Below are 27,184 nucleotides of genomic sequence, written 5' to 3' on the forward strand. Positions count from 1 at the left end.
GGAGTTCACTATGGAGTGTTAATAATCTTTAGTGTATCTTTGTTGTCCTGTTCCACAATTCTAGCATTAAGTTGACCGGTGTAATTTTCATGTCACTCTAATTTAACATGCAAACTATCCAAAAAATTGTAGCAATGACCAAATTCTATTTCTTACGCTTACAATTTATTTACCTCAATTTTATTGCAATGACTAAATATTAAAAACATATTTACTCTATTTTTTTCCATACCTAATATTGATCAAGATATTTATCTAATACGAATCATATATAACAAGCAAGCTATCCATCAAATTCTAGCTCAAAACATGTATAAATAAAAAATACTCTCCATTCTCCCTCATTCTAAAAAACTTATTTTTTTTCTATCTCTAAAGCATAAAACAAAGTATAATAACAATAAATGAAGGGAGGATGAAGTAGCTAACCTTTACAACACTTTGGATGAGAGTGAAATCCCCACGAAAATGAGGAAAAAAATTAGACAACACCTCCCTAAGCTTGCTTGCTCACCATGAAAAATGAGTGGCTCGGGCTTGGGAGGAAGAAGGGGATTTTTATAGGGCGGGCGTTTAGTTCCGGTTGGAAAAACTAACCGGGACTAAAGGCCTCTCTTTTAATCATTGGTGGTACCAACCGGGACTAAATGATTAATCCCGGTAACACCAATCGGAACTAAATGAGAGGCTTTTAGTCCCGGTTGGTTTTTCCAATCAGGACTAAATGCTCCACCAAGTTCCTTGGTCCATCCTAGCCGTTACAACTGGGACTAAATCTCCCATCGAATGTAGCTGTCGGTGGTGGCCGTTTGACTCAGGACTAATGATCCTTTAATCCCTGATCTAAAAATGACCGAGACATATATCTTTAGATCGAAAGTCCTTTCTCTACTGGTGTTATTACTAATTTAATTTGCTGGCTTTTAATTTGTGGATGGCGCTCGACACGCTCTTCGTCGAATTAACCTCCAATCTATACGATGGAATGTGTCAAAGGATGAAGGCTCTGATCTTACTAGAATTAATTCATGATATTGACCAAGCTGCGTACGTCCAGGAGCTAGGCACACGGTGCTATATGGCCTGCAGCCATTGAACGGCCAGGCTAGCTAGGGAAACCGTCGTGCGTGGCCACGCAGACGAGCGAGGCAGCCGCCGGCCGCGGGTGGTGTCCACGTAGATAAATTGTGATACGGCCATGTTACACGTATATAGTTGACGTGCTCAGGGACGGATCCAAGATCACATAACAGGGGCTCAATTTCCTCTTCTTCTTCCTCACTCCTCTCTTTCCCTATTCTTCCTCCTATTTTTTTTCTTTCTCCTTTTCATCTACATCTAAAATTTGTAGGGGGTTTTGGAGCTCCATAGGATCCATGGGGTAGGGGGCTTCAGCCCCCCCATTGAATCCGCCCCTGAAAGTGCTTTTACTGGAGGTGTCCTTATTCTTCCTTGGATAGACAATAAAATGACGGAATAAAGACACGTCCCCCATGAGTTTAATTAATCGGTACTAATATAGTATTTCCTTCATTTCAAATTGTAGATCATCTTGGTATTTCTAGATTCATAAAGATAAAATAACCTACAATTTAAGATGGAAAGAGTATTAAACGTCACACATAAACACATACGTCACCTTGCGGGTTGATTACCTAAAAATACAAGGGCCTTCTACGGCAAAAGCAGCATGACTAGCTGGTTGACTTGTGGACTGCCTAACGAGATATTTCAGTATTTGGACCTCAATTTACACGCTTTCCATTATTTGACACCCAATTCGCAACCCTTTTAAAATTTGACATCGAGGCACGCGGATTGGTGTTTCTTCTTTTTTTTTTCTTTATTTTCTTTTCCAATTCCAACTCATGTGAACGGACGATTTTGCCTATGGATTATCCTCTCCCTCATCTTCCTCTGCCCGTCAGCTCCCACGCGCTGCTCTCCGCGGGCCGCGCGTCGAGACCGCCGCCACCCTGTTCCCCTCGCTCGCGTTCCTCCCGCTTACCACCCCAAAAAAAAATATTGAAATCTCCGAACGAATGGAGCATCTACGTGGATGGCTGACTAGTTGACCGTTTGTTTGATCCGAACCCGAGCTCGTCTTGGTCCTAGGAACAGGGGAGAGGCGGAGATGCCGTGGGTTGGGCCGCTAGCAGGCTTCATCGAGTTAACAGGCCGATAAGAGAAGAAGTGGAAGGGAAGGAAAGAGGAAACATTTTTTTTTCACTTTTTCTAATGCCGAAAGAAACTTGAATTCAAAGTAACTTTGAATCAAAACAACTATCCTAAAGAATATAAATATGTAACAGCATGAAAGAAACAAGCAGTTTTGTATCCTATATATATCATATTGTTTGGTTTTAGGAAAAAAATATTGTTTTGCTATGCTAAATATCTTATGTAAGTGTTGGAAAAAAAATAGAAATATGAGTGTGATATGCATCCGTTCAAAAACTTTGAGTATCTTGCATCAATTTGCAGGAAAAGATCTGTACAAAAATTGTCGAAAAGAAAAAGATAGGAAAGTATCTGTCACGATAATATCTGCTGGGCCTTTTATTTCCGGACGGATGCATCTGTTGGGCCTTTGGATTCATGGACGGACGAGACGGTTTGATCGCCGGAGGCAGCCAGCAGATTGATCGCCGGCCGGCGCAGCCAAGGAAGCAAAGAAAGGGATGGGTGGATGGGCGGCATGAGCGGGCGCTGTGCCGAAAACCTCCCGTGCCATTCGCCACGCCACCATGGGAAGAAGAATAGCATGCCTTGAGCTGGCATAGTAGGATCCGGGCAAGGGCAGGGCTGGGCTGGTTGACGGAGGAGAGATTGGGGAACCTGGAATAATCCATTCCCAATTCTCCAACCTTCCCCCTCCCTTCCCTCCTTCAATCTAATTTCTCAACCAGCAGCAGCAGGAGGCCCAACGGCGTAGCGTATGCCTCCTCCAAAACGACCATCAAGAAACAGCAAGGAGGCAGAGGAACACGCATGTGTGTTTATGGATCATGGCTCCCCACTTAGCTCCTGATGCGCCACCCTCGCTCGTCCACTCACATTGATTGATTGATTGATTGATTACTAGCTAGTCCATCCGCATTGACAAAGGGCGCCTCCTTCAATTTGATGGGCATTCCGTTGCATCTCAACTCCAACGCTAACAGGTACCATATGTCAATGTAAATTTCTTTGATTATAATCAATTCTGAAAATGCCAATGCATTTTTGCCATCCATTTATGTGCACTGCATTTCTATGTTTGCTATGGAAGTTTGCATAACAGAAGGCCATGTTGAGGCAAATTGAAGTGCAGAATTCTTCTTTAATGCACAAATTCAAGCCTGTTAGTCATCCATTTTAGTTTTCATGTTCAGTTCGTACAATCGCTACTATTGACAAAAATTTCATTACCATTTTGCAGGATTATCAGCTGAGATAACTATGTTTATGCTTTCCCAATAATGCATAATCTTTAATTTTATACATTATCACCTCATAATGTTTAAGCATAAAAGATTCCTTCTGTCTTAGGGAAACCATTAAAGATTCTTTCTGATAGTTTTTGTGTCTGTAGCGTGTCATGTTATCTATGAACATTATGTTTCAATAGTACTAGTAACTATTCTAGTGGAATGATTCTTTCAATTGCTTCATAAATAACCCCATTGCAGTTGATGCTAGTATGGTTGGAAATAGGACATGGTTTGGAGGGCTTTTCAACGGCTCAGGCAAAAGGCGACAAGTTAGTGCAGAGAAGATAGTGTTTGATCTGACCCCTCTTCAGGTACAGATGTTCTGCCATCACTAAAACGTGTTTAGCCAACATACATGCGCCCTTCGAGGATTCTGGATGGTATCTTCTCCTCTTCTTGCAGATGAAGTAACCTTTTCGTAAATTTTCAGGAACAGAGATTGCAAAAGTTGAAGGAAAGGCTAAATGTACCTTATGATGAAACTCGAGCAGATCATCAGGTAAGTAACTGTGTGCTTAACTAGCTTCAGGAGTACTTAGCAATAGGGCTGTGTGCATGGTGCATCCATATGATGTAAAGGCTGGAATTAACTTTTTGTTATCTAAAAACGAATATTTAGAAAGGCCGTTTGTATGGATAGAAAAAGAGATGAAAAGTTATGGTTTCAGCCCTGCATGTTAATCTATCATGTAAGCTCACCATGAGATTTTTCATGCTAGCAATATCCAGTACAATAATATGCTTCAACTTGCAACTAGTTACATTCAGCGCAATAATATACTTCAATTTTTAACTTGCACTAGTTTACATCCAGCGCAATAATATCCAGCACAATAGTATGCTTCAGCTTGCAACTGTTTTTTGCTCTTTGTTTTGCTCATTTATTTATACCTTATTGACTTCAAATAGATGTTGACTTGTGCATTTTTTTATATTGTGGACTTTGGCATTAGGAATCACTTAGGGCTCTTTGGAATTCCTCCTTTCCTGATACAGAGCTCACTAGCTTAGTTTCAGCGCAGTGGAAAGATATGGGGTGGCAGGGCGTGAACCCAGCGACTGATTTCAGGTTACTTCGAGTTTTTTTTCCCCTACGCCCTATTTTAGATTGTCTAAACTAAGTTTCACACTGTAAATTTAAATGCACCTTGTCTCTTTCTTCTTAGTAGCCCGCAATCAGCCACTGGTTTGTTCCAACAAACAAAACAGACTTTTCTTGCCTGACAGACGAAGAGCTTAACAATATCATTTGACTTTGGTTTCAGGGGCTGTGGATTTATTTCACTTGAGAACCTTTTGTTTTTCGCTAGAACATATCCGGTATGTCCTTTTCTGTAGTATATGTATATGCCAGAAACCAAGATTATATAGATGAAATCTGGATTCATTGATCTTGTATATAAAATTAACTCCTTACTAAGTGAGCAAAGTGTCCACCTGACATGCATATAAACTGACGGTTGCTGGTGGGTGATCCAACAATTAAGCAGGCTCCTTTCAAGAGGTTGATGCTGAAGCAGCAAGGAATGCGAGCCGTATGGGAGTACCCCTTTGCGGTTGCAGGTGTAAACATCTCTTACATGCTGATTCAGCTGTTGGAGCTCAACTCAGGTATTCCTTCTTTTTTACCCTTGGGGTCCAGGCATGGCATCTAATCTCTACATGTGAAACTGTCTAGTTGCTTAAAATTAAGAGTTTACATGTATAAACTATGTGCATTGCATTGTAACAGATTTGTTTTTGGTCAAAACACTATTAAAAGTAGTAATCAAAGTACGTACATCTAACCCACCATGTGCGTTGCATTCGTACGAGTCAAACAGCTCCATGATTATGCAGCCACATTGCAGTATAGTATTAGGTTTTGTTCCCTTTCTCAAGATGAGGAATCTTTGGATTTGATTACGACTGTTTGATGATGAGCATTATAATAGTGGGCACATGGATGCAGCTGGTGCTAACTGCTAACCGATGCGCAACCGTCTCGTCCCGTTGCATATATGCGTTGTGCCACACATGATTGCCTTGCCTGATCATCCATACTAGTATACAGAACAAGCTGGTCTCACCAGAATCATCATGTGGTTTCGAACAGGAAATAAAGGCTTGTTTATTCATTTCAATTTGTTTGATTGTTCATGTACTATCTCTTTGAAAGCAACAAGTGAATGAATGATTGTTGGTTCCATAACTGCTGGTAGCTAGTAGCTGTGCTGGTTTTGCTTATTCATTCAGATATGATATGCGATACCTGAAAGAAAGGAAAAGGATGTTGACTGTATTCGATTGCTTTCCTTTGCTTTTTTTTGGTTTCAGCGCGGCCGAAATCTTTGCCAGGGATTAACTTTATCAAAGTGTTGACAGGTAGGTAACTAGTAGTGCTGTTATTTCCGTCAAATCTTGGAGTGACTGATTTGTAATGTTCTCATGCACTCTACTAAGTGTTTTTTATTCTGGTTGCCACATATATGGATGGATGGATCATGCAAATTATTAGAACACGAGGATGCATTTGACGTGCTATACTGCATCGCTTTCGAGATGATGGATGCTCAGTGGCTAGCAATGCGAGCATCGTATATGCAGTTCAAAGTAAGCTCATCCTTCTCCTTTGGATTGATCTCCTGAACTAATCGGTATCATGAACAATCGAGTACACATACTATGCAGGAGGTGATGGAGGCCACAAAGCAGCAGCTGGAGAGGGAGCTCTCCCTGGAGGATGTCCATGGCATCCATGACCTCCCAGCTTACAACCTCTTGCACAAATAGTAGGTAGACTATTCCATATGATCCAGTCAAGGGAAAATGAAACACATGATGATCAGATCAGCTTCAGCATCAGCCTGTAAAAAGAGAATGCAGCATCCACACTATACTTTCAGTGTCCATCTCTTGTTGATGATGGAAATACGACGCAGTTTTGCCGAGGAGCCAGCCTATACTAGGGATACACACATACTGTGTGTGTGTGTGTGCACAGTTGTGCAGTGTATATATCGCAGGGATTTATTGTACAAGAGCAAATGATGCAAACTAAGCTTCTGTTGAGGTCAAGTTGTTTGCGTTTGCAGTCATGTGAAGAGAAGGAGCCACTTGCTGTAGTTGTTTGCTTTGACTGGATCCGTCCAAGCATATGCATATGCTAGCTAGCTACCGATCCAATGATCAGAGGCCCAATGCAAGGACCGACCTTTTGTGCTTGGTTGATTGTGTGTGTATGCATAAAGATATTATACATATTGCGTACATCTGGTGCATGTGCTTGTTTGGTTTCTCTTGCTCCAGATCTATCCTGATTAATTATTACTGGTAAAAAAAGGGCATGCAAATTTGAAAAGGAGGGATGTGTCCTTGTATGCATGAGAGATGTATACGTGGCTCTGCTGCACTGCACATAGACATAGGGATAGGGGTCTCTGTAGCATTACAGTTTACACAGATAGATTTGGCAGAGCAGAGCAGAGCAGAATGATATTGAAGAGGAGAGGAACCAACAAGGCATTGTTCAAAAAAGATTACCAAGTTTTTGAACAGAACGGAAAGAAACAATTCAAGCTGTGTGCTGATGGATCATGACAGGCAAGGTGCTGTAGCAATTTTTACCATATGTCTTTTTCTCAAAAAAAAAAGTCTTGTAAGTATTTATAAAGGTTTTGTAGGGGGAAAATAAACGGTCAAAGTTGCTACAGTAATTTAGCAATGTAGAATAAATTGAAATGGAGCTATACACGATAGTGACGATGGGCTTGAGCTTGTAGCAGAGCATGAAGACATCCCTGGCTCCACGCCAAAGCGCTACATAAGTAGTTATTTTTTAATAAGAAAAATTATACATATGCAGTTATTTGCAGGATAGGGTGATCTTGACCTCGTGAAATGACCATAGCTTGTTTTTTTTGTGATGGAACATTGACACGAAGGTGATATGGATCCCAAGCGATGTATATAGCAAGTTCAAGTTCAATCCAATCCGTGACGAAGGTGTTTGGCAGCAGACCTCCTTCTATCTCCCCTGCTGCTCCTTGGCTTTTGATCCCTCCCAATGCATTGCACACCGACGAGGAGAGGTGAGAAGCTCCCATGGCCATGCATGTTGACCGTACCTCCATGATGGATCAGGATCAGATGGTGAGCTAGCTAGCTGGTAGCAAGAAATGATGGAGATGGTTGATCGATCTGCCTGATCACCTGCAGCTGGCCACTCTGCTGCCTCTGTAGAATTAGAATCACACACACACTTGCCACTGTGTGCAACAGAAGACCATGACTGAATGATGAGCATGTATCACTGAATCAGGCAGCCAGCACAGCAGTCAGCAGTGCTTCCCCTTCCCTTTCATGTTTCACTTCAGACCTTCATCAGTTATGAGCATCACTGAATGATCAAACATTTGGTTATTATCTGTTATCTCTCTGCCTTCTCTAATCTTCTGTTGCAACAAGCAACGAACAGCAACAATATTCTCAGTCTGCTATTCCATAACGATCTTTCGCAATGTTCTCGAGAAAGAAACCATCCATCCTATTTGACTTGATTAATCGTCATCATAATAATCCATATAAAGGGGTTGGTAATAACAAGAGCAGCTCTGCTGACTGCTCTGTTCAAGTGTTCATGTTCTACTAGCCGCCGTCCGCCACACTCCGGCGGCGGCGGGCTCGTCTCCTCTTTCTGTTTGATTCTCATCTCAATTCACAAGGCAAAAGAACATCCATCCAAAAAGGCTAAACAAAACGAAACCAAACTCAATTACAGGCACTCAATCACGGCACGGCGGCGATCAGAAGCGCGCGTTCTCGAAGCCGTGCAGGTCGCTCACCCGGTTCATGGACTTGCGCATGATGGCCACCTTGGCCAGCTGCTCCGCCGCGCGCCACGCCGACGTCGGCGTCAGCGGCTCGCCGCCAGGACCGCCCGACCGCGGCGTCCCCACGGGCGTCGTCGCCGCCGCCTCCCCGTCCGGCCTCCTGCCGCGCCTCGACGTCGGCGTCAGCGGCTGCTGGTCGTCCTCCTGCTGATGCCGATGCTGCTGCTGCTGGCTGCGCCGCCACTGCATGTCGCTGAGCTCCGTGTCGAGGCTGCCAACCAGCTCCTCCCGCTGCTGCGTCGGCGGCGACTGCAGCACCAGCGCCCGCGCCGACGACAGCAGGTGGATCGCCGTCGCCAGGTCCTGCAGCTCCGCCAGCCGCCGCGACTCCGCCACCGCCCGCGTCACCACGAACAGGTCGTGCAGCCGCCGCGACGACCTCTCGCTCTGTGCCAGCGGCGGCAGCAGCAGCGGCTGCTCCGCGCCGCGCACCGCCTCCTGCGACGCCGGATCGCGGTAGCCGCACCGCACCGACAGCGAGTGCGGGTGGTGGCTCTGCTGCTGCAGCGGCGCGCGCAGCTCCACCAGCAGCTCCCGCTCCTCCTCCGCGTACATCTCGCCCAGCCGCACGCTCACCCCGGCGCCGCCGCTGCCTCCGCCGGCCAGCGCCACCGCCTGCTGCCCGGGGCCACACGAGTACACCGCCGTGATCTCCCCCGCCAGGAACACCAGCTCCAGCTGCACATCCTGCATCACCACGCTCACCAGCCCACCAAGGCACCTGGCGAACGCGTGTTCCACCGGGGGCTCTTCCTTCTCCTCCTCGGGCCGGACAAGGGGAGGCGCGTCGCCGATGGGGATCTCCACGTGCGTGAACCGCGTCGCCGGAGCAGCCATGGCTGGCCGCCCAAACTGCTTCCTCGTCGTCGATTGATCCCGCTGCTGCTGCTGCTGCTGGGTGTCGGAGAGCAGCATCACGGTGGCCACCGGGTTGCGGTCGCGCCGGTCCTCGAGCACCTTGGTGGCCTTGCGCAGCGCGTCGCCGACGCAAGCGCTCTGCTGCTGCCCCGGCCCCTGCTCTTGCCCCTGGGTGGTCGCGGCGGCAGCGCAGACGACGAGGCGGTCGAGGATCTGGCGCGCCGACCGCTGGCCCTGCCTCGTCATCCGGCGCAGCGGCAGCAGGCGCTTGGCGGCGCCGGAGAATGCCACGATGGAGAGGCGGTCGGCGGGGCCAAGAGAGGCCACGACGAGGCGCATCCCGCGCTTGAGAATCTGCAGCTTCTCCCCCATCATGCCCTGGCTCACGTCCAGCACGGTGACGAGATCAATGGGCGCGCGCCGCGGGGACGCCGACGACAACCGCAGCCCGGGCGCCTTCACCTTCACGGCCACCACGTACTTGCCGTGCCGCCGGCCCGTCGACACGAGCGCGGCCTCCGGCGCGACGGTGACCGCGAGCCCCGACGTCGTCCTGGGGCGCGGGAAGAAGCCCCTGAACTCGGCGGCGCCCTGCTCCTCCTCCTCGTCGTCCTCGTCGGCCTCCGGGATCGGGTTGAAGCCGCCGCCGTTGGCCGCGGCCTTGGGCGCCAGCAGCGGCTCGTCGTCGTCGTAGAGCTTGGAGGATGGCGGCGGCGGCGGCGTCTTGCGGCCGTCGCTGCCGCCGCTGGCGCGACGCTTGTTGTCGTCGTGGAAGGAGGAGCAGTGGAGGCGGAGGGAGGCGAGGAAGGGCGCCTGGCGCCATGGCTCGGCGCAGACGGGGCAGGAGAGGACGCCGTTAGCGGAGGAGGAGCGCGCGTGGGCGGCGATGCAGGGGAAGTGGAAGGCGTGGGAGCACTCCGCCGTGAACACCGCCGAGCTGCCGCCGCTCTTCACGCCGCGGGAGCACACGCCGCACCGGGCCTGCACACATCATTTGTTTATTCCAACCATGAGCAGCTGAAAGATTTGATTCTTCATATAGATCACAAAATCACACATTTTGTTTGTAAATTTGATTGAAACAGAATGAGTACAGAGAATAATGAAGAAACAAATTTGGCAGAAAGAAAGAAATGAGGAGGAAAGCCACGTTGGGATGAGGGAAAAGATGGGACTTTTTGGGCAGTAGCAGTAGGATCATTTGGAGTACTGAAACCAAAATCCCTCGTGCTAAAGCTGCTCTGATCTGATTGGATCCATCTTTTTGCGCTCTAGGCTCCACCTTCAGCTTTTTCATTCTTTCTTTTCCCCTTTCTTCCACTCGGCACAAGGAAAAGCAGGGGATTTGCATCCTGCTGCTGCTACTAAAAGTGTACAATACAGTACTAGAGAGCACCACAATCCATCTCCTTCCTAGGTGTTCTAGTGTAGCATTTTTATTTTTTTCTTCCAAAATGGAGAATGGGGGAGAGATGAGATCCAAAATCCAATCCATGGAAGAAAGAAGTAGGAAAAGGTTGCTGGGTGTTGTTAATCTAGCCAGTGTAGAAAGAAGAGAAGATAGATCCTCACAGTCAGAAAGAAATCACAGGCAATCTCTCTGAGATGCAAAGGAAGGTGGCAAGGAAAAACAAAGGTGATTGGAAAAGCTGCAGCAGCTGTGGGTGAGGACGATGATATAATAATAATTGCTCAATCATCACAAGGTGGAGCGGAAGAATCTCAAGGGAGAGGGGGAGGAGGATTAGGACAAAACAGGGGAGGGTGGCGGCAATGATTGCTGGTTTCTAGAGAATGGAGATGGGGATCACCAATCGCCACCGGCCAAGGGCAAGGCAAAAGACAAGCTCTCATTGCTGCTGGGCTAAGCAAGTTTATTCTTCAGTTCATCACATTCACATCGGCTTGCTTGCTTGCTTGCTTGCTTGCTTTCCCCAACCAAACTTCTAGTTCTAGTCAAGTCCACACACACACACACACACAGAGAGAGAGAGCCTTGGATCAAGAGAAGAAGAATAAGAAAGGAAATGCTACCGACCTTGGACGGGAGGAGCGAGGCCTTGAGCAGCGCGAATCTGGAAGGGGATCTGGGCGAGGCCGGCGCCGACAGCGCCTGGAGCAGCGGCATCCGGTGCTTCCTGGCGGGCGCCGGCGCGGAGGGCGGCGTCACGGGGGCGGCCTCCGCCGGCTGCTGCAGGGGCTTGGTCCGGCACCGCAGGGTGGGCGTCGACGGGTTGCTGCTGCTGTTGCCGGTGGCGGCGCTCTTGACGGCGGAGAAGAATCCGCCTCCACCTCCACCGGCAGCGTCGTGCGGGCGGCGCTTCTTGTTCTTGGCATCGCCGTCGTCCCGCTGGACGGACGTGCACAGCGCCCTCCGCCACCCCGTCCCCATCTCCTCCTCCTTCTCGTCGTTGATTGGAGCAGAAGCAGAAGAAGAAGAAGAAGCGGAGAGGAAGGAAGGTGGCGAGCTGCAACTGGCCTGCTGCTTGCTGGTGGTGCTCTTAATTGCTGCGCGCTGCTGCTGCGGCTGCTAATAATAATATGCAGGTGAAGGGAAGGAGAGGAGCATCACATGGCAAGGCAATGGCATAGCAAGGGAATCCCGGGAGAGAAGGAAGAGGGAGGGGAGCCTGCCTAGTAGGGAGGACCTCTCTGAGCTACACTACTCTGTTGCGTTGGGTGCTCTCTCTGTGCTCGACTAAGTACTGCTCCGACGACGACGACTCACTCTCTTAATTATTGTTTGTTTATTTATTTTATTATTATCGATCCTCCTCTCAACTGAGCTAGAGCGAGAGAGAGAGAGAGACGCAATTATTGTATACAGCAAGCTGCAAGCAGAGAAGCAGGGAGCCGCTCGCAGTATCTGTGGACGGACCTACTCGCAGTCGCGTCCCAAAGCTCGCTCTGAACTCTGACGAAGCTCGAATCGTATCGTAACACCCCCCCCCCCCCCCCCACCCCCCCCCCCCCCAACCCCAACATTTATTATTCGGAAATTCCTGTTCGATCGTCGTCGTCGTCGTCTCTCCGGGTTGTATTTGGTATTGGTAACTTGGGAAACTGATGATGATGATGATGATCGTCGCCAAGCTTGGGAAACTGCAACCTCAAGATTCCCCTCCTTTTCCCACTGGGATCAACATTCAGCAGCTGACACAGGCCAATATTCTACACAGTGCTTTGATCAAAAGAAAAATCTACACAGTGCTGCCACGAAAAACAAAACCATATTCTGGTTCGGAAAACATAAACTTTTCGGGCTTCTTAGAACAGGGCTCACGGCCACTGACTTCTGGTCCTATCAGGGATTTTAAAAAGGAAAAGATTCCACTTGGCTCGTTTGGACGGTTTCTAATCTCTTTTAGGAGTTGTTAAGCCCTTTGGTAACCAAGCAAAATATGGTTTGTGAAAAAGAACAAGATACTACTTTGGACGGTTTCATTCCATTATGTTATGCGTGCATTTCCTGGAGTAGTACGTTTTCCAAAAACAGGATTAATAGGCAGTTATGGTTGTAGCTAAGCTAGGTAGGAGAGCACCTCAGGCTGCTGCGTCGTTCCTAATGTAGGTAGCGGCTACGAAAGACGAAACAATGCGAGGGTGGATGAGGATGAGAGGAGCAGAGCAGAGCAGGCTTTCCCTCCCTCGGGCACTAGTGGGAGGGGAAGGCTGCGCGCGGCGCCCTGTGGATCAGTCTCATCACCTCTGACGAAATGAATTGATCAGGGCGGCCATGGCCATGGCCATTGGCGGACTCGATCAGCATCACCATCTTGGTCGGCACCTCCTTCACTGTTCACACATGTGGATTAATTGCGTTGCATTGCATCCCATCCCATCGCATCCATGATGGTGAGGTGATGCCTGGTGATTAAGCCTAATCACGTTCACGCCTACCTGCCGCTTCTAGTGGCTTTTATGATGAGCTGATGGGATGCTGCTTGCGGCACTTGCATTTGTTCCTCTCAAATGTGTGGCAGAAACGAGATTTCATACTAACATTATTTTAGGGCGAATTTTCATACTAACATTGTACTTATTCAACAATGAAATGTACTAATGGGGTGTGAATGGTAAACAATGGGATCGAAAGGCTTATTATATGATGGGATCTTGATATGGGACCCGGCCCGGCCCGTACGAATTGAACCACACAGCATAGTCGCTTCACTGTTGCAGATGCATGGCAGCTGCAGACGAAGCAAGGGAACGGACGATCCATATTCCATGAGATGGATCGATGATTGGCGTGCCTCGATCGTCCTCGTGGTGGATATCCATCATCATCTCCATCATGTTCCATATTCCATGAGACGAAGCAGTAGCTAGCTAGCTAGCTATAACCACGACGACGTGGTCTATGGCTCTGGTTTGGCGCTGGCGTTTGGAAGGATTCCACCCAACATGTACGTGATGTATCACCCTGCATGATTGGTTTGGTTAGGCCTGGCCACCCGCAGAAACACATCCTGACAAATGGCCCCAAAAGTGAGACTTGAGCATTCCTTAGTGGAACTCAACCGGCACAACTAAATTAAAGCCTTTAATTGTTGAAAGAGCAATGAGCAGGCACTACAAGTACGTAAAGGCAACAAGGCCGCAGCAATATGCATGCTGTTGTTTTCCCATTCGGATCATCAAAGTACTGTATACTTGACTCATTACATGCAAAAGAAAAGGAAAGGAATGAACAGAAAAGAAAAGAAATGAATTAATTTGCATTGACTTGTAACGGGAATTCAGGGAAAGGAGTGGATGGAAGAAGTGGCATAAGATTTGCTATGACGGCACAGGGATGAACAACTAGTGTTTGACCTTGTTGATGGAGCTTATTGTTTATTTTTATATTAGGAGTAAGTAGTTTGGTGGAGTAGAGAGAGGTCATGCGTGCACACGCCGACGCGGCCATGCAGACTTGGGAAGACACGCTGGGGTCGCGTTGCGTTGCGTGGGATGAGGAGGATGAGACTGCGCGTGTTGGGGCTGCCGCCGCTGTAAAATACTTCCTGCAACAAACAGTCCGTGGACTCTCGTGCACGTGAAATTATAAGGAGGAGAAGGCTGGGCCTGGAGATGGACATGGAGCTGGAGCCTCGCTTGCTTTGCTAGCTTCCTCGGGATTCGCCGTCGGACCAGCCAGGGCACACGCACCCATGCAAACTCTAGGGCCGTGTTTAGTTGGGGAATTTGGGAGGTGCCAAATTACTGTTACAGCACTGTAGCACACTGTAGCGTTTCGTTTGTATTTGTGAATTATTGTCCAAATATTGACTAATTAGGCTCAAAAGATTCGTCTCGCAAAGTACAACAAAACTGTGCAATTAGTTTTTAATTTCATCTACATTTAGTATTCCATGCATGTACCGCAAGTTTGATGTGATGGGGAATCTTCTTTTTGCATAGTGTCAAAGTTGGGAGTTGGGAGTAACTAAACATGGCCTAGCTCTCCTCCCTCGCGTAGAGTACTAGAGAGCAAAGAAATTTGAGTTCACAAACAAAGAGCTCCCACGGGGCATGGCCCCACTACAAGAAATTTTTTATAGCACGGCGTTGCTCTCCCTATTTGCGTTTCCGTTTCACCTGTCGTCCGAGTGTGTACGGTGCTGCTCCTCACGCACTTGCAAATGCATTGACCAGTGATGGAGTCAGAGTCAGCCCCTCGATATGCATCATCGATGTTGCATTGCAGGTCATCGATCAATCCACACAGCTAGAGTCAGAGTCGCTACTGCATGTGAACATCGCCCGCGAGTCCGTAGCAAACTGACTATTATATTGTATGCCACTCCCTTCGGCTTCAAATAATTGTTATTTTAGATAGCGAAACAGCTAAGTAGCGAGACAATACTTTGACTATAAATTAATAAATATTGAACACATTCAAAATGTAACAAATCGTAATATTTTCAAACTACTATTTGGAACGAATCTGGCCATACCATTTTCCAAAAGTCAATTTAAATATTCAAAGGGTTATCGGTGGTCAAAACTAAAATGTATCATATAAATTTGCATACCCGCAGGGAGAGTGTACACGGCGCTTTTGTCTAGGCATTCCCCCCCTACTAATTATATATACAAATAAATGCAAGGAGATGAAAATGCAAAGGAGCCGCATTACACATTTTCAATGGAGATTTCTTTCTTTGGTAGAGCTCCAAAAACGGCTCCTGGAGCTATTTTTGCTGGAGCCGAGCTAAAGGGATAAAAATGAAACGGCTCCTAGCGAGAAGCCCTCCGGAGCTAGAGCCGTTGAAAAGTTTTCTAGTGGTGTAAGACCTTCTCAAACAAATTTGGATTGTGATGCTTCTCCCATTAACCTTGATGATGAAGATGAAGCTGACAATGTCGATGACAGTGAACCGGAGGAGGTGACACCTACTTGTGTGACAGGGAAGAGAGGTAGAGGGGTTGATAACAAGAAGGGAAAGAAACCTAAGACAAGTGCAGGTCTTTGGTTTCAAGAACAAATGGGCAAGATTGTAGAGATGAATGAGCGAACAACTGCATCTTGTGAGTCCATTGCAAGGAGGGAGGGCAAATCTGGTTGTTCTATCCAGAATGTCATGGTATTGGTGAAGGAATGTGGTGCTGTTCCAGGAACAAATGAACATTTCATTGCATCTCTTGTTTTTACCAAAAAGGCTGAAAGAGAGATGTTCATGACATTGGACACACCTAAAGAGAGATTTGATTGGTTGACTAGAAAGCATGAGTGGATGACTAGAAATGATGTACCTAAGTAGAGCATTTCTGGGTGTTGGCAACCATTGTATCCTTGCAATTAGTACTATTTATTTGTTGCTTCGAATGGTTCTAGTTTAATGGTTTGTAATAATTTGCAGGCTCTGTATGACTATCCACTGCTACTATTTGGACTTGTAATAATGATACTATTTTAATGATTGTTCTTTGTGTAATGAACAGATCTGTGTAATGAACAGATCTAATAATTCTTCTCATGAGACTGATGATAGTGCTTCTGATGGTGATGAATGGATTGTGAAAACTCTTGCATTGTTGAGGGGTGCTCAAAATATTCAATTTATGACTGTTGTTCTTGCTTCCAAATATTTCTTGACATGTCATGATAAAAATGGGAATAGAACTCCGTCACAGAGTGGCTTTGGTTGGACTATGGAAAAACTTCAGACTCCAGGACAGAGCCTTAAGATGTTCAGGATGGACCCACATCTATTCTACCAGCTGCATGATTTGCTAGCGAGTTCTTATGTTTTTGAGTCATCTGTTCACATTAATTCTATAGAATCACTTGCTATTTTTCCTACTTGTGTGTGGCCAAGGTATGTTGAACAGTGCTATTGATGGTATATTCAACTATTCTTCAGAGACCATCGGTAGAAAATTCAAGGAGGTTTTGAATTGTGTGGTGGGTATGTGTAAGGACTACATAAGACCTATTGATCCTAACTTCAGTACTACACACTCAAGGATCAGTAATGATCGTAGGATGATGCCACACTTCAAAGATTGCATTTGTGCACTAGATGGTACTCACATTTTGACAACACCACCTCCTCATGGCCTCATAAGATATATTGGCCGAAGTGGCAAAGTGACACTAAATGTTCTTGCTGTTGTTGATTTTGACTTGCGATTTGCATATGCATCTATTGGGTAGCCTGGATCTATGCATGACATCAATGTGTTGTTCCATGCACTAAGGCAGATTATGACAAATTCCCGCACCCTCTTGTAGGTATGTTCATATTCTGTTATAGTTGTCATAAGTGTGTACATGGACATATTTAGAATGCAGCTCGTATAATTTTACATGTGTGCTTAGGAAAATATTACAATGTTGATGCTAGTTACCCAAACAGACCTGGCTACTTGGCTCCATACAAGGGCGCAAGGTACCATGTGCCAGAATTGAGGAGGGGTTCTGCTCCAAGTGGTGCGCATGAGCTCTTTAATCATTTGCATTCAAGTCTTGGTAATGTGGTAGAGTGTGCTTTTGGAGTGTTGAAAATAAAATGGAGAGTACTTCTCAAGATGCTGACTTTTCCATTGGAGAAGCAAATGATGATCATTGCTGCAAACCATGTGCCTCTATAACTTCATTCGTGTGAACAATGCACAAGATAAACATTTTTGCAAATGTAATCAGAATCTTGATTATGTGCCCACCATCAAGATATGCAAGACATCTTCCTTCCCAAAATGCAAGCGATACATCAACTTCAGAATCAAATGATCGGGCAATGGATAGATTCCGTGATGACCTTGCAAGGGTGATCTTTCTTTCTGGATCATCATGAGCATTATGTTGGCTTCTAAGGTTCATGCAAGGATTATGCCTCATCTTTTGTAAAAACCACTACTATTAATGCTGAGGACTATGCCTCATCTTTTGTAAAAACCACTAGCTAGTAATTGCAAATGAGCAAAGATATGGCCATCACAAAGACACAAACCGTCTAAAAGATGAGATCTAGAAAATATTTCTATTTATTTTTTTAATTTACATGAACTAAAATTATAAATGCAAGGGAACATACAATTCAGCTAAACAATCAAATCATATATCAACATTTGACACCTTCAATCCATTCATGAAAACATGGTGAAGCTATTTTGCTAAACGTTTTTCAAAACAGCTTCAGCTCCAACAGAAAAACCACTCCACTAGACGGAGTCCTGCCAAATTGACCCTAAATGCATGCAACAAGATTACAGTTCGATCGGAGCATATAGCAACTCGTTGTGTCAGTGCTATGTTTTTTCCGGGAGAACAAATTAATACTGCTGAGAGATGAGATTAGAGTAGGCAGCGCCTTTTGCCAGGTTGTGCGTGCATCATGTTCAGGTCGGTAGGCTCCTTGGTTGCTTTTGGCCCATGGGCGCCTGCGCTTTTCCCCATTTTTGGCATCTTGTCCATGTTTTTTTGGTTTGAAAGCGTTCTACATGCACGCAACGCAGCACACTAGTGATGCGGCCAAGGAGCCTCCTTGTCCACATCGATGATCATACCACCCTCGCCAGGATATCTTTCTCCTCCCCTCCGCTTTTTGCAGCACTTTGGTGCCAGATTTAAGGAATATGGATGGATGGATGGATGGATCCCAACCGAAACCACTACACATGATTGCTTCCATCTGCAGCGGCAGGATGCATCCAGAATCACATATCAGATCGATGCAGATCGATCACACTTGTTTAATGGTCGACATGTGGAGACCAAATAAATGGGCCGATGGAGTATGCTACTAGTACATTTTATTTTATAGAAGCAACTTGCAGATTGGGGCTACATCACGTATGATCAGTAATAATGTGATTTGGATCATATATGCATATACAACGCATGGACTGTGATCGATCATTGTACAGTAACCAACCACTTAGGCATAAAGTACTGGTGTGGATGATTGAGATTCCCCAATGAAGTCAACAATCAACAGGACTATGTAAATAATTGGGGCCCTCTTGCTCTCTCTCTCTCTCTCTCTTTTACTAAAGAATATAATGTAGCTCCATCAGTTCCTTTTGATTCATCACGATCGCTTCTTTCGGCGTTGCAGTACAACACGGTTAGTTGTTTCATTTTTGGAATGCACTACATATTTAGGGGAGATTTTACATGATAATGGATACATTGCATTTTCATTTTGCACAGTATTTGACAGGTGTGACTTGCATTTCCAGTTATATTTTTCATTTCCATACATTTTTTTGAATGATCAAAAATTCATTTTGTGCTGCCAAATGGTCCGGCTACATCCAATATTTTAATAGCGCAAGTGTAGGGCACAAAATTAGCACAAGTATATATAGCGGTAGCAGGGTACAGAGGCCTGCACGTGAAGGAAGATACTACTGCTGGCTTACATATAACATCGGTCAAGTCGATCCACTGGAGCCATTAATTACGATCGTGGATCGGTGACTTTAAGAGCGTCTCCAACGACTCCAACGAGCTAGCAGTACCAGCTCTAAGCTGATAAATTTAGAGCAAGTTTAATAACCCAGCTAGCAAGCGGGCTGCAAGGTTTCTCTCGACCTTTTCCTAGCCCACTCGTACATGGTTAGCTCTTCACCATTAATACATGGCCCACAAGTCATTCTCACATAAGTTTCTTGGTTCCTGTGCCCAAAGTCGGCTGTAAGCTTATAGTCCGTTTCTCCTCTCTCACCTCTTCTCTCTCCTCCACGTCAGTATTCAGTCAGCTTATAGCCCCTTATTATACTTGCTCTTAAAAGAAATCTTTGAATGTTGTGCTGTGAGGGAAGATGCATCAGGAAATAAATGAGATTATCTCTTCACTCCTAGCGAGTCTCTTATCTTTTGCACTGTTCAATGAATAAAAAATTAGTTCTACTAACCTAGAGCTAGATTGTTGGAGACGTCCGATCCGAATTGAAGTACATGGAACGGAATAGCTATATATGTTCAAGTTCAACATCATCAGTCACCATCAGTCAGCAATCTGTCGATAATCTCGTCACATCTTAATTATATTATCAGCTCCAGTCAAATCGAGAGCATCACACATAAATAATGCCTATATGCATGCATGCAATCCAGTCGACTGCTACAGTTGGCTAGAACTAGAATTAGGATTCCTCAATGATGGATCAGCATTCAGCAGTGCCACGTAATTGGTTGCTTCTAATGTACTACTGCTATTTAGAGACTAGAGTAGACTATATATGCAGTAGTACAGCCATTATCTGTCACTGAGTGTTTAGTTGCTTCTAAACAATATTGCTAACTAGTTTATACAGAAAGAATATGATCCAGATTATTGTACTCGGTCAGTGCTGAAAAGAGGAGGAGAAACTTGACTGCACGCATCATCTACCTGCTTTGCCGGTTCAGTCATTCGGCCCTCACCGTACAACCTACACGTGCCTAACCACATTGACAACAGAACACGTAGCAATGTAAACAAACAAAATGCTGCCAACCTTCTATCTCTTTTGACTAACACCCGTCCGTCTGAATCCATCTTTTATTTCGACAAGTTTTTCACACTTGTGCAAGTAACACTGCTCAGCAGCCTATTCATCTTCTTAATTATATATACTTGCTTGCAAGTAGCTGCGAATTTGGGTAATACAGGTGCGATACATCGATACTGCCATCTTAAGTTGCACTGACTACTCCCCTCCGTTTCAAATTATAAGTTATTCTAACTTTTTTGGAGAGTCAAAATATCTTAAGTTGGACCAAATTTATACAATAAAGTACTAATATTCATGATACCAAATAAGTACAACTAATTTCTTCGTTAAATATATTTTCATATAGCTATTAGGTGCCATAAATTTTTGTGATTTTTTCTATAATTTTGATCAAATATAAAATAGTTTGGCTCTTCATGAAAATTAGAATGACTTATAATTTATTTAGAACGGAGGGAGTAATTTGAAAATTTATTGTATACTCCACTTTAATTCTCGTTGATGACCATGGATCCGTGTTCTCAGTTCGATGGATTTTCCATTCGCGGTACACAGTAGCCAGCCCAACAAATATAATTTGATCCAACAATCAATGAAGCCCATGACTGCATCTGGTAGAAATAAGTGTAAATCAAGTGGTTGTGCTGGAGGCCTCGGGCCAATAATGCTCAAATGGGCTTGTGAAGCCTACAAACTGATTTGCACCTTGCTCATGAAACCAACATATATAGCCAAAATCAATTGAATGCATTATGATAATGAAAATTGCGATCAAATGCTTCGATTGCAACTGTGAACAAGGGTGGGTAATGGCTATGTATACCATTATGGGGCACGCGCTTATCACTATCTGTAGGAAATTACTAGCAAAAAGAAATTAAAGATGAACGCACTTGCGGGCATTTCTCTTCAGCATGAAAACGTAACAACGATGTGTAGTTTGGATTCAAATCAAATTTGAATCCAAACTAAACCTAATACCTAGGCTAATCCTAAATTTAACCCACTAACTAGCCTGCTATGTGCTAACAAATAAACCCTAGCAAACCCCCCTTTTGCCTTCACGTGAAGGCCACCATTTTGCCCTCTAGGCCGAACCCCTCTTATCTCCACCATTTTCTTTCTTTTTTTTCACGGTCGAAAACCTGCATGCAGGAACCACCTTTGGAGCCCAGGCCCGTCCTTTTTCCTCCTGCAGGACACAAGTCACGACACAGGCCGAGCGAGAGGTCGCCAACCAAAAGCTAGTTCCGGCCCATCTCTTCATCCAAACTAGAGGTGGCATGGCCCAACAGGCCTGCACCTGCGCACGCTGATACGAACTCCGGCCCATACATATAACAACTCGACATGAAGGAGCAAAGGTAGCCGCCAGCAGTGATGGATAATTTTCTGAATCATAAGAGTTGAGAGGTGATAATGGCCAATTTCCTGAATCTAATTCATTCCATTAGATATCCTGCAAAAATTATCAAAAATCACCTCGAATCCTCAATCAAAGCTAAAAGAGAGTAGGCAATCTGGAAGAGAATTTTGTAGGAGGATGGGGGAACATAACAACAAATTTATCCACTTAACACATATGCATCAGAGACTAAGAGAGTTGATACTTGCATTATATTGATACCCAAAATTAAGACACATAAGATAGCTTTGATTGGCTCGACATATAGATGACACACGGTACTTGAAATAAACATGGATGCTCAGGGGAGACTAGCTGCTGGTACTGCTACTAGATGAATGCAACAGCCAAGGAGCCCATCAGAGGCCGCGGGCTAGCTCCGGCCACACCTTGAGGGATAACTCGTAGAGCTCCCTGTGGTTGTCGAACTTGGTCCGGCGGTTGTTGCCGCCGCCGTTGCCTGCTGCGACCTTGGCGACAGCGTTCTTGAACTGGTCCTTGAGGTTGCGCATCTTTTCAGTGACCTCCGTGACAATCAGGTCACGGCGGCTGAACGCACGATTGCCGCCGCGCAGCTCGTCGCGAATCAACGAGGCCGCGGGGATCTCCTCTCTGTTTGCCTCGCGGAGGTCGACCAAGGTGGTGAGAAACTCGAGCTCGTCTGCGAGGCTCCACTGGTCGTACTTCCTCTTGACCGCCCTCCTCCTCCTCGGCTGCATCGTGGCCTCATCGCCGCCCCTGACCTCGTAGGATGGGGCTGCGGCGACCGGTGTACTGACGGCGGAGAAGGACGCGGACGCGTACGGCGGTGGGGCTTCGGCGATGGTGACGACGGCCGGTGAACGGACGACGGACTCCGCAGCGGACGGCGGCGGGGACGGACGCTGGCGCCGTGGCGACCATCTTGGCCGCCCCGTGGCCTCGTCGCCGCCCCTCTCGTCGGATGGGGCTGCAACGACCGTGACGGCCGGTGGACGGATGATGGACGCTGCAGTGGACGGCTGCGGGGACGGACGCCGGCGCCGCGGCGACCATCTCGGCCGCCCCGTGGCCTCGTCGCCGCGCCTATGGGATGAGGCTGCGACGGCCGGTGGACGGATGATGGATGCGGCAGTGGACGGCGTCGGGGACGGACGGCGGCGCCGCGGCGACCATCTCGGGCGCCCCGTGGCCTCGTCGCCGCGCCTCTGGGATAAGGCTGCGACAGTGACGGCCGGTCCCCCGACGACCGACGCGGCAGCGGAGGGCAGCGGGGACGGACGCCGGCGCCGCGGCGAGCATCTCGCCCGGCTCGTGGCCTCGTCACCGTCGGTCGACGCTCGCACGGTGGCGCCGGAGGACGGGGACGACGACACGGCGATGACGGTCGCGGGCAGGGACACCTCAGAGCCGGATGAGATGACGACGACGGTGGCGGTGTCGTCCTCGCTGCCGCTGGAACCGGAGGACGGCGGGATAATGGGCGCCATGGCTGGGATGGGATGGATCCATCGGAGGAGGGCTTGCTTATTTATAGAGCAGTGTAGGATAGAAAGGTGAAGAAGCGGCGGCGCCGGTGGCGCTCCCTTCACCGCGCGCGCGCTTTCTCCGATTCCCGCCACGAAGCGCCCGCCTTTTTTTTTTCTCGAGGGAAATAACGGTCGCCCGCCATTTTTTTTCCGACGTTCCTTGGTGCTCCGCTCCTCCCTCCGTTTTCTTCCTTTCCACGTGCCATCCGATGTATGTTCATGGCCGATCCGTTCAAATATGTTTACGTGGTGCACTGTGCATTTGTTTAGGATGGTACATGTGAGAGGTCCTGTTCTTTCAAGTAGTTTTCCATTTAGTCCTTCATGCTCATTATTCCTTGCTGTACGTGACGTTGTCTTGGTTGAGCTAATAACCATCTTTGCGCTTCTCTGTTACTTTTCTGTACATTGGGGGAATTCATGCACAACTTTTTCGCACATATATAAAGGCATCCTTCGTTCATCTCTGAATGGTATGTGTGTGATTATTTGATTACATTGCAGTTGCTCGCCAAAACATTAATTGCCTGCACTGATTTGTTTCCTCAGTTTTTTTTTTTGCGCCAATCGGGTGCTGTACACAATCTATGGCAACCGTTGACAAGATTAACTAGGAAGAACGGCGCGCTTCGCTATGCCCGTAGAGCATGTGAGCCGGCGATATGGGCCGGCCCCAACGCGCCTCAGGTGGCGGCCCTGACACGCGCGGGCGTCTGTGGCAGCACTCTGACGTGAGGACGTGTAGGTGCCCACCGGAGGCCGCGCGTGCGGCCGGAGAAGCCCGGGGAGGCTTGGGCAGCGGCGGCACCGACGGGAGGTGGGGAGGCCCAGGCGGCGAGGGAGACCTGGGCAGCGGGGAAATGTCATGACGGCGCTGGCACCTACGGTGGCGGCGGCCTGGCAAAGTGGTGCATTGGCGTGCTCGGGGCTGCGGTCCCTCTTGATCGTCTTCCCTCCTCTCTCACTGCCAGCGTCCTCGCACACGCCGCCCTCACCCTCCGGCCTCCCTTTCGCCGGCCATCCCCCTCCCCATGTACTCCCGTGGCCGTGGCTGGCCTTGCACGCTTCGCCCCCACCGTTGAGCCACCCCGCTGCCGATCGTTCTCCCTCCCCCCTCTACTCCCATGGCCGCCACCGACCTCGCACGCAATGGCTACAGCTGACCGTTCCCCTCCTGTGCTCTATGGCGGCTGCTGCTGCCCTCGTACGCGTCGTTCGCCATCCCGAGGTGCGGCACGTGGATCCGTGGGCGGCGAGGTCGGGGTAGTGCGATTCTGCCTCCAGGCATGGCAACGCAGCCCTTCACCAGCACCACTGCATGGCTTTGTGCCGGCCCCGATGCGCGCTGGCATCCGCGGTGGCACTCCGGCGCGAGGCCGCGTGGGTGCCCACCAGAGGGCGCGCGTGCTGCTAGAGAAGCCGAGGGAGGCTTGGGTAGCGTCAGCTCCGCACGAGAGGTGCGGAGGTGAAAGAGCATCTAAGCTCCTAGTGGGTTTTGGTGGGTTGAATAACAACTAGATTAAAAGTCTAATGCACTTGTTAAGCATATGAGCAGGTGTAATGTTATTGGTGAATAATCTTTGTGGGAAAGATTGTAGTAAAAGGCTCATATGGTGAAAAGAACAAGTGTGACATATGACATTGTTCATCTAAGCTGAAAGAGAAGCCCCCAGGATCCTTTGTGGTGATGGATGACAAAGGGGGAGAAGAAGTGGAGGATTAAAACTTTAGGCTGTTGGATGCAACATGCCCCTGTAATAAATTCAATCGTTATGGACTTGAAGATTTATGTAATGTGTTTTACTATGTGTGTTGAACCTATTTAACTTTTGTAAGACTCTATTGCATGCTAGTGTGGAAGTTTAGTGGATGAAGATTGTCTTAGTCTGCTCTGTGAGGCAAAAATCGAAGGTTCTGGTTTTGGCCTAGCATTCTGCAGCTCTTTCTCTTATTTTATTTATTTGGTGAATTGTTAGTTGCATGCATCACATGTTATTTGTTCACACACTTATTTTTGCACCCCACGGATGTTGAGATTTAGGGAGAGCTTCATGTTTATCTTGTAAATGTGAAAATTGGCTTTTTAAGCCAAAAATGTTGAATTTCATTCAGTGCAAATGTTGAGGGGAGCCATATCTAAATCTCAGCACTCAAAAGCTTCATTGATATATTTTTAATCAAGGTTGTCATCAATCACTGAAAGAGCATTTAGACCCCTAGTGGGTTTTGGTAGGTTGAATGACAACTAGATTAGATTAAAGGTCTAATGCACTCCTTAAGCATGTGAGCAAGTGTAATGTTATTGGTGAATAATTTTTGTGGGAAAGATTGTAGTAAAAGGTTCATATGGCATTGTTCACCTAAGCATGGAAAGCTAGCAATGGTGCTAAAGATGAGTTGAGGCTTGGTTGATAGTCTCATATTGCAAGATCACTTGAACAAAAGATAGATGTCATAAGTAAGAAATATTGTGTGATTCCATGATGCGTATGTGTAATATATGACAAGCAAATTAAGGTGAAGATAGAGGCATGATGATATTGAAATATTCTTCGGTCTCTAAATAAAATAAGAAGCTTGTTATCTACAAATGGCTTACTGAAGTTTAAGATATGATCTCAAGCGGGTTTCATTCTTGATGTCAAAACGAAGCTAGACTCAATGTGGTAGATATTGGATGAAGAAATCAAGCAAGGGATTAGCAACGAGGTACTAAGCGAGGTTTGGTCAAGTGGTGGCTTAAGCCATGAGCTTTGCTAGGGTGAAATGACTATTGCTTGGAGGATTTTGAGGTATCAAGTCAAGCCTTAACAAGTATAACAATGAGATGCATCAAATATTTATTGAGTCATATGAAGAAGTGACTTGTGATCTAAAATTAGGTTTCATTCATATGTGTTGAATATTGATCCAAGTTACTAGCTCAAGGTTGAAGTGCTCAAATCAAAGAGACAAAGTTGGATGCAGCTCTCAAGTGGATATATTGATCAACTATGGCATGATTTATGATGATGAAGCTCAAGAGGAGGAATATTATCTTTATGTGTTGATCTTAAGTATAGGTATGCTGTACTATCAAGAGTGATGCATCACATGATCATTTGATAAAGTCTTAGTGCTCAAGTTTCCTATGTGAGTTGATGAGAGACACAAAAGCCACACGTACACACTTTGTCGAGTCAAGCAGTGGCAAAATCGGAAGCTCCGGTTTTAGAAATAGGAAGTTCCGATTTTGGATGCCACATGTCACTAACGGCTAGTTGGTTTGAAAAAACTGGAAGTTCCAGTTTTGGCCTGACACCCTAACAGCTAGTTTTTAAGAAGTGGGACTCCCTCCTTAGTGGTTGGTTGCTAGTGTGTTTCCTACCTATTCTAAGCTGAACTAAAGCCAAAATAGCTCTTCACAATCCTTTTTTGTGAGGTTGTGTGATCTTTGCTAGATCTAGTGAGTTGGGTAGTAGAGAGGAGCCATTCTTGAGCATTAGAAGAGCACTAAGTTCCTTGAGCACTGGTTTGCCTTATCAAGTTTCAAGTGAAGCATTTGTTACTCTTGGAGACTTGCCTCCTAAACAGCTAGGCGTTGCTGGCTAGCTCCCAAAGGTGTGGTGAGCAGTGGCAAGTTTGTGAAGGCTGTGATCTTGCCTCCGCAAGAAAAAAAAGTCATCTAGTGGAAATGAGGAAAGTGGTTGAAAAAGACCTGGCACATTGGAAGGGAGTTGAGTAGACTCGTATTTCAATGGGCTCCTCAACAGAGATGTAGGATTCACAGTGGTGAATCTGAACTTCGGTGACAAAAACCCTCGTGTCTCCTTGCTGGTTGATCTCATTTGCTTTGTTAAACTTGTGAATTTAGTTGATCTACTTGGGTGTTTGTGTTTATGAAGTGCAAGAACTTTATGAGCCTGCTAAGAAACACCTACCGAGTCTCTACACTAAGTCTGGTTACATCTCGAGCTCATTTTCCACACTGAGTTCCGGGGGTCCTCTCTACACGAGCTAAAACCGGAGGTTTTAGTTTCTGGCAGAGGGAGTTTAATTCCGCTGCATTAGTGCTTACTTTCCTAGCTCCGGAAATATCCGGAAATTTCTTCGGAATACGGAATTTTCGGGAACATCTTCGGAGATACCGGAAGTCGC

At 46.7% G+C, this 27,184-nt stretch overlaps 2 protein-coding genes across 2 annotated transcripts; one reads left to right on the forward strand and one right to left on the reverse strand.

Annotated features, from left to right (window-relative positions):
• Nucleotides 1–3,682: 3,682 nt before the first annotated feature.
• Nucleotides 3,683–6,709, forward strand: LOC101762768 (ELMO domain-containing protein A). Its single transcript, XM_004974892.3, has 8 exons — nucleotides 3,683–3,784; nucleotides 3,904–3,972; nucleotides 4,427–4,542; nucleotides 4,739–4,793; nucleotides 4,964–5,084; nucleotides 5,790–5,837; nucleotides 5,971–6,065; nucleotides 6,144–6,709. The coding sequence occupies exons 1-8, from the start codon at nucleotides 3,683–3,685 to the stop codon at nucleotides 6,243–6,245; spliced, it is 708 nt and encodes a 235-aa protein (XP_004974949.1). The 3' UTR covers nucleotides 6,246–6,709.
• A 1,292-nt stretch (nucleotides 6,710–8,001) lies between these two features.
• Nucleotides 8,002–11,974, reverse strand: LOC101763175. The gene is made up of 2 exons (XM_004974893.3): nucleotides 11,241–11,974; nucleotides 8,002–10,183 (listed from the first exon to the last, which is right to left on the reverse strand). The coding sequence occupies exons 1-2, from the start codon at nucleotides 11,592–11,594 to the stop codon at nucleotides 8,258–8,260; spliced, it is 2,280 nt and encodes a 759-aa protein (XP_004974950.1). The 5' UTR covers nucleotides 11,595–11,974; the 3' UTR covers nucleotides 8,002–8,257.
• Nucleotides 11,975–27,184: the final 15,210 nt, after the last annotated feature.

The sequence above is a fragment of the Setaria italica genome, chromosome VII (assembly GCF_000263155.2).
Source record: "Setaria italica strain Yugu1 chromosome VII, Setaria_italica_v2.0, whole genome shotgun sequence".
Lineage (NCBI taxonomy): Eukaryota > Viridiplantae > Streptophyta > Magnoliopsida > Poales > Poaceae > Setaria > Setaria italica.

Coding starts and splice junctions, on each gene's coding strand:
- LOC101763175 (XM_004974893.3), bottom strand. CDS start 11,594: ATGGGGACGGGGTGGCGGAGGGCGCTGTGCACGTCCGTCCAGCGGGAC. Junction 10,184..11,240: donor CCTCGCTCCTCCCGTCCAAG/GTCGGTAGCATT, acceptor TGATGTGTGCAG/GCCCGGTGCGGCGTGTGCTC.
- LOC101762768 (XM_004974892.3), top strand. CDS start 3,683: ATGGTTGGAAATAGGACATGGTTTGGAGGGCTTTTCAACGGCTCAGGC. Junction 4,543..4,738: donor AACCCAGCGACTGATTTCAG/GTTACTTCGAGT, acceptor CTTTGGTTTCAG/GGGCTGTGGATTTATTTCAC. Junction 5,838..5,970: donor CTTTATCAAAGTGTTGACAG/GTAGGTAACTAG, acceptor GCAAATTATTAG/AACACGAGGATGCATTTGAC.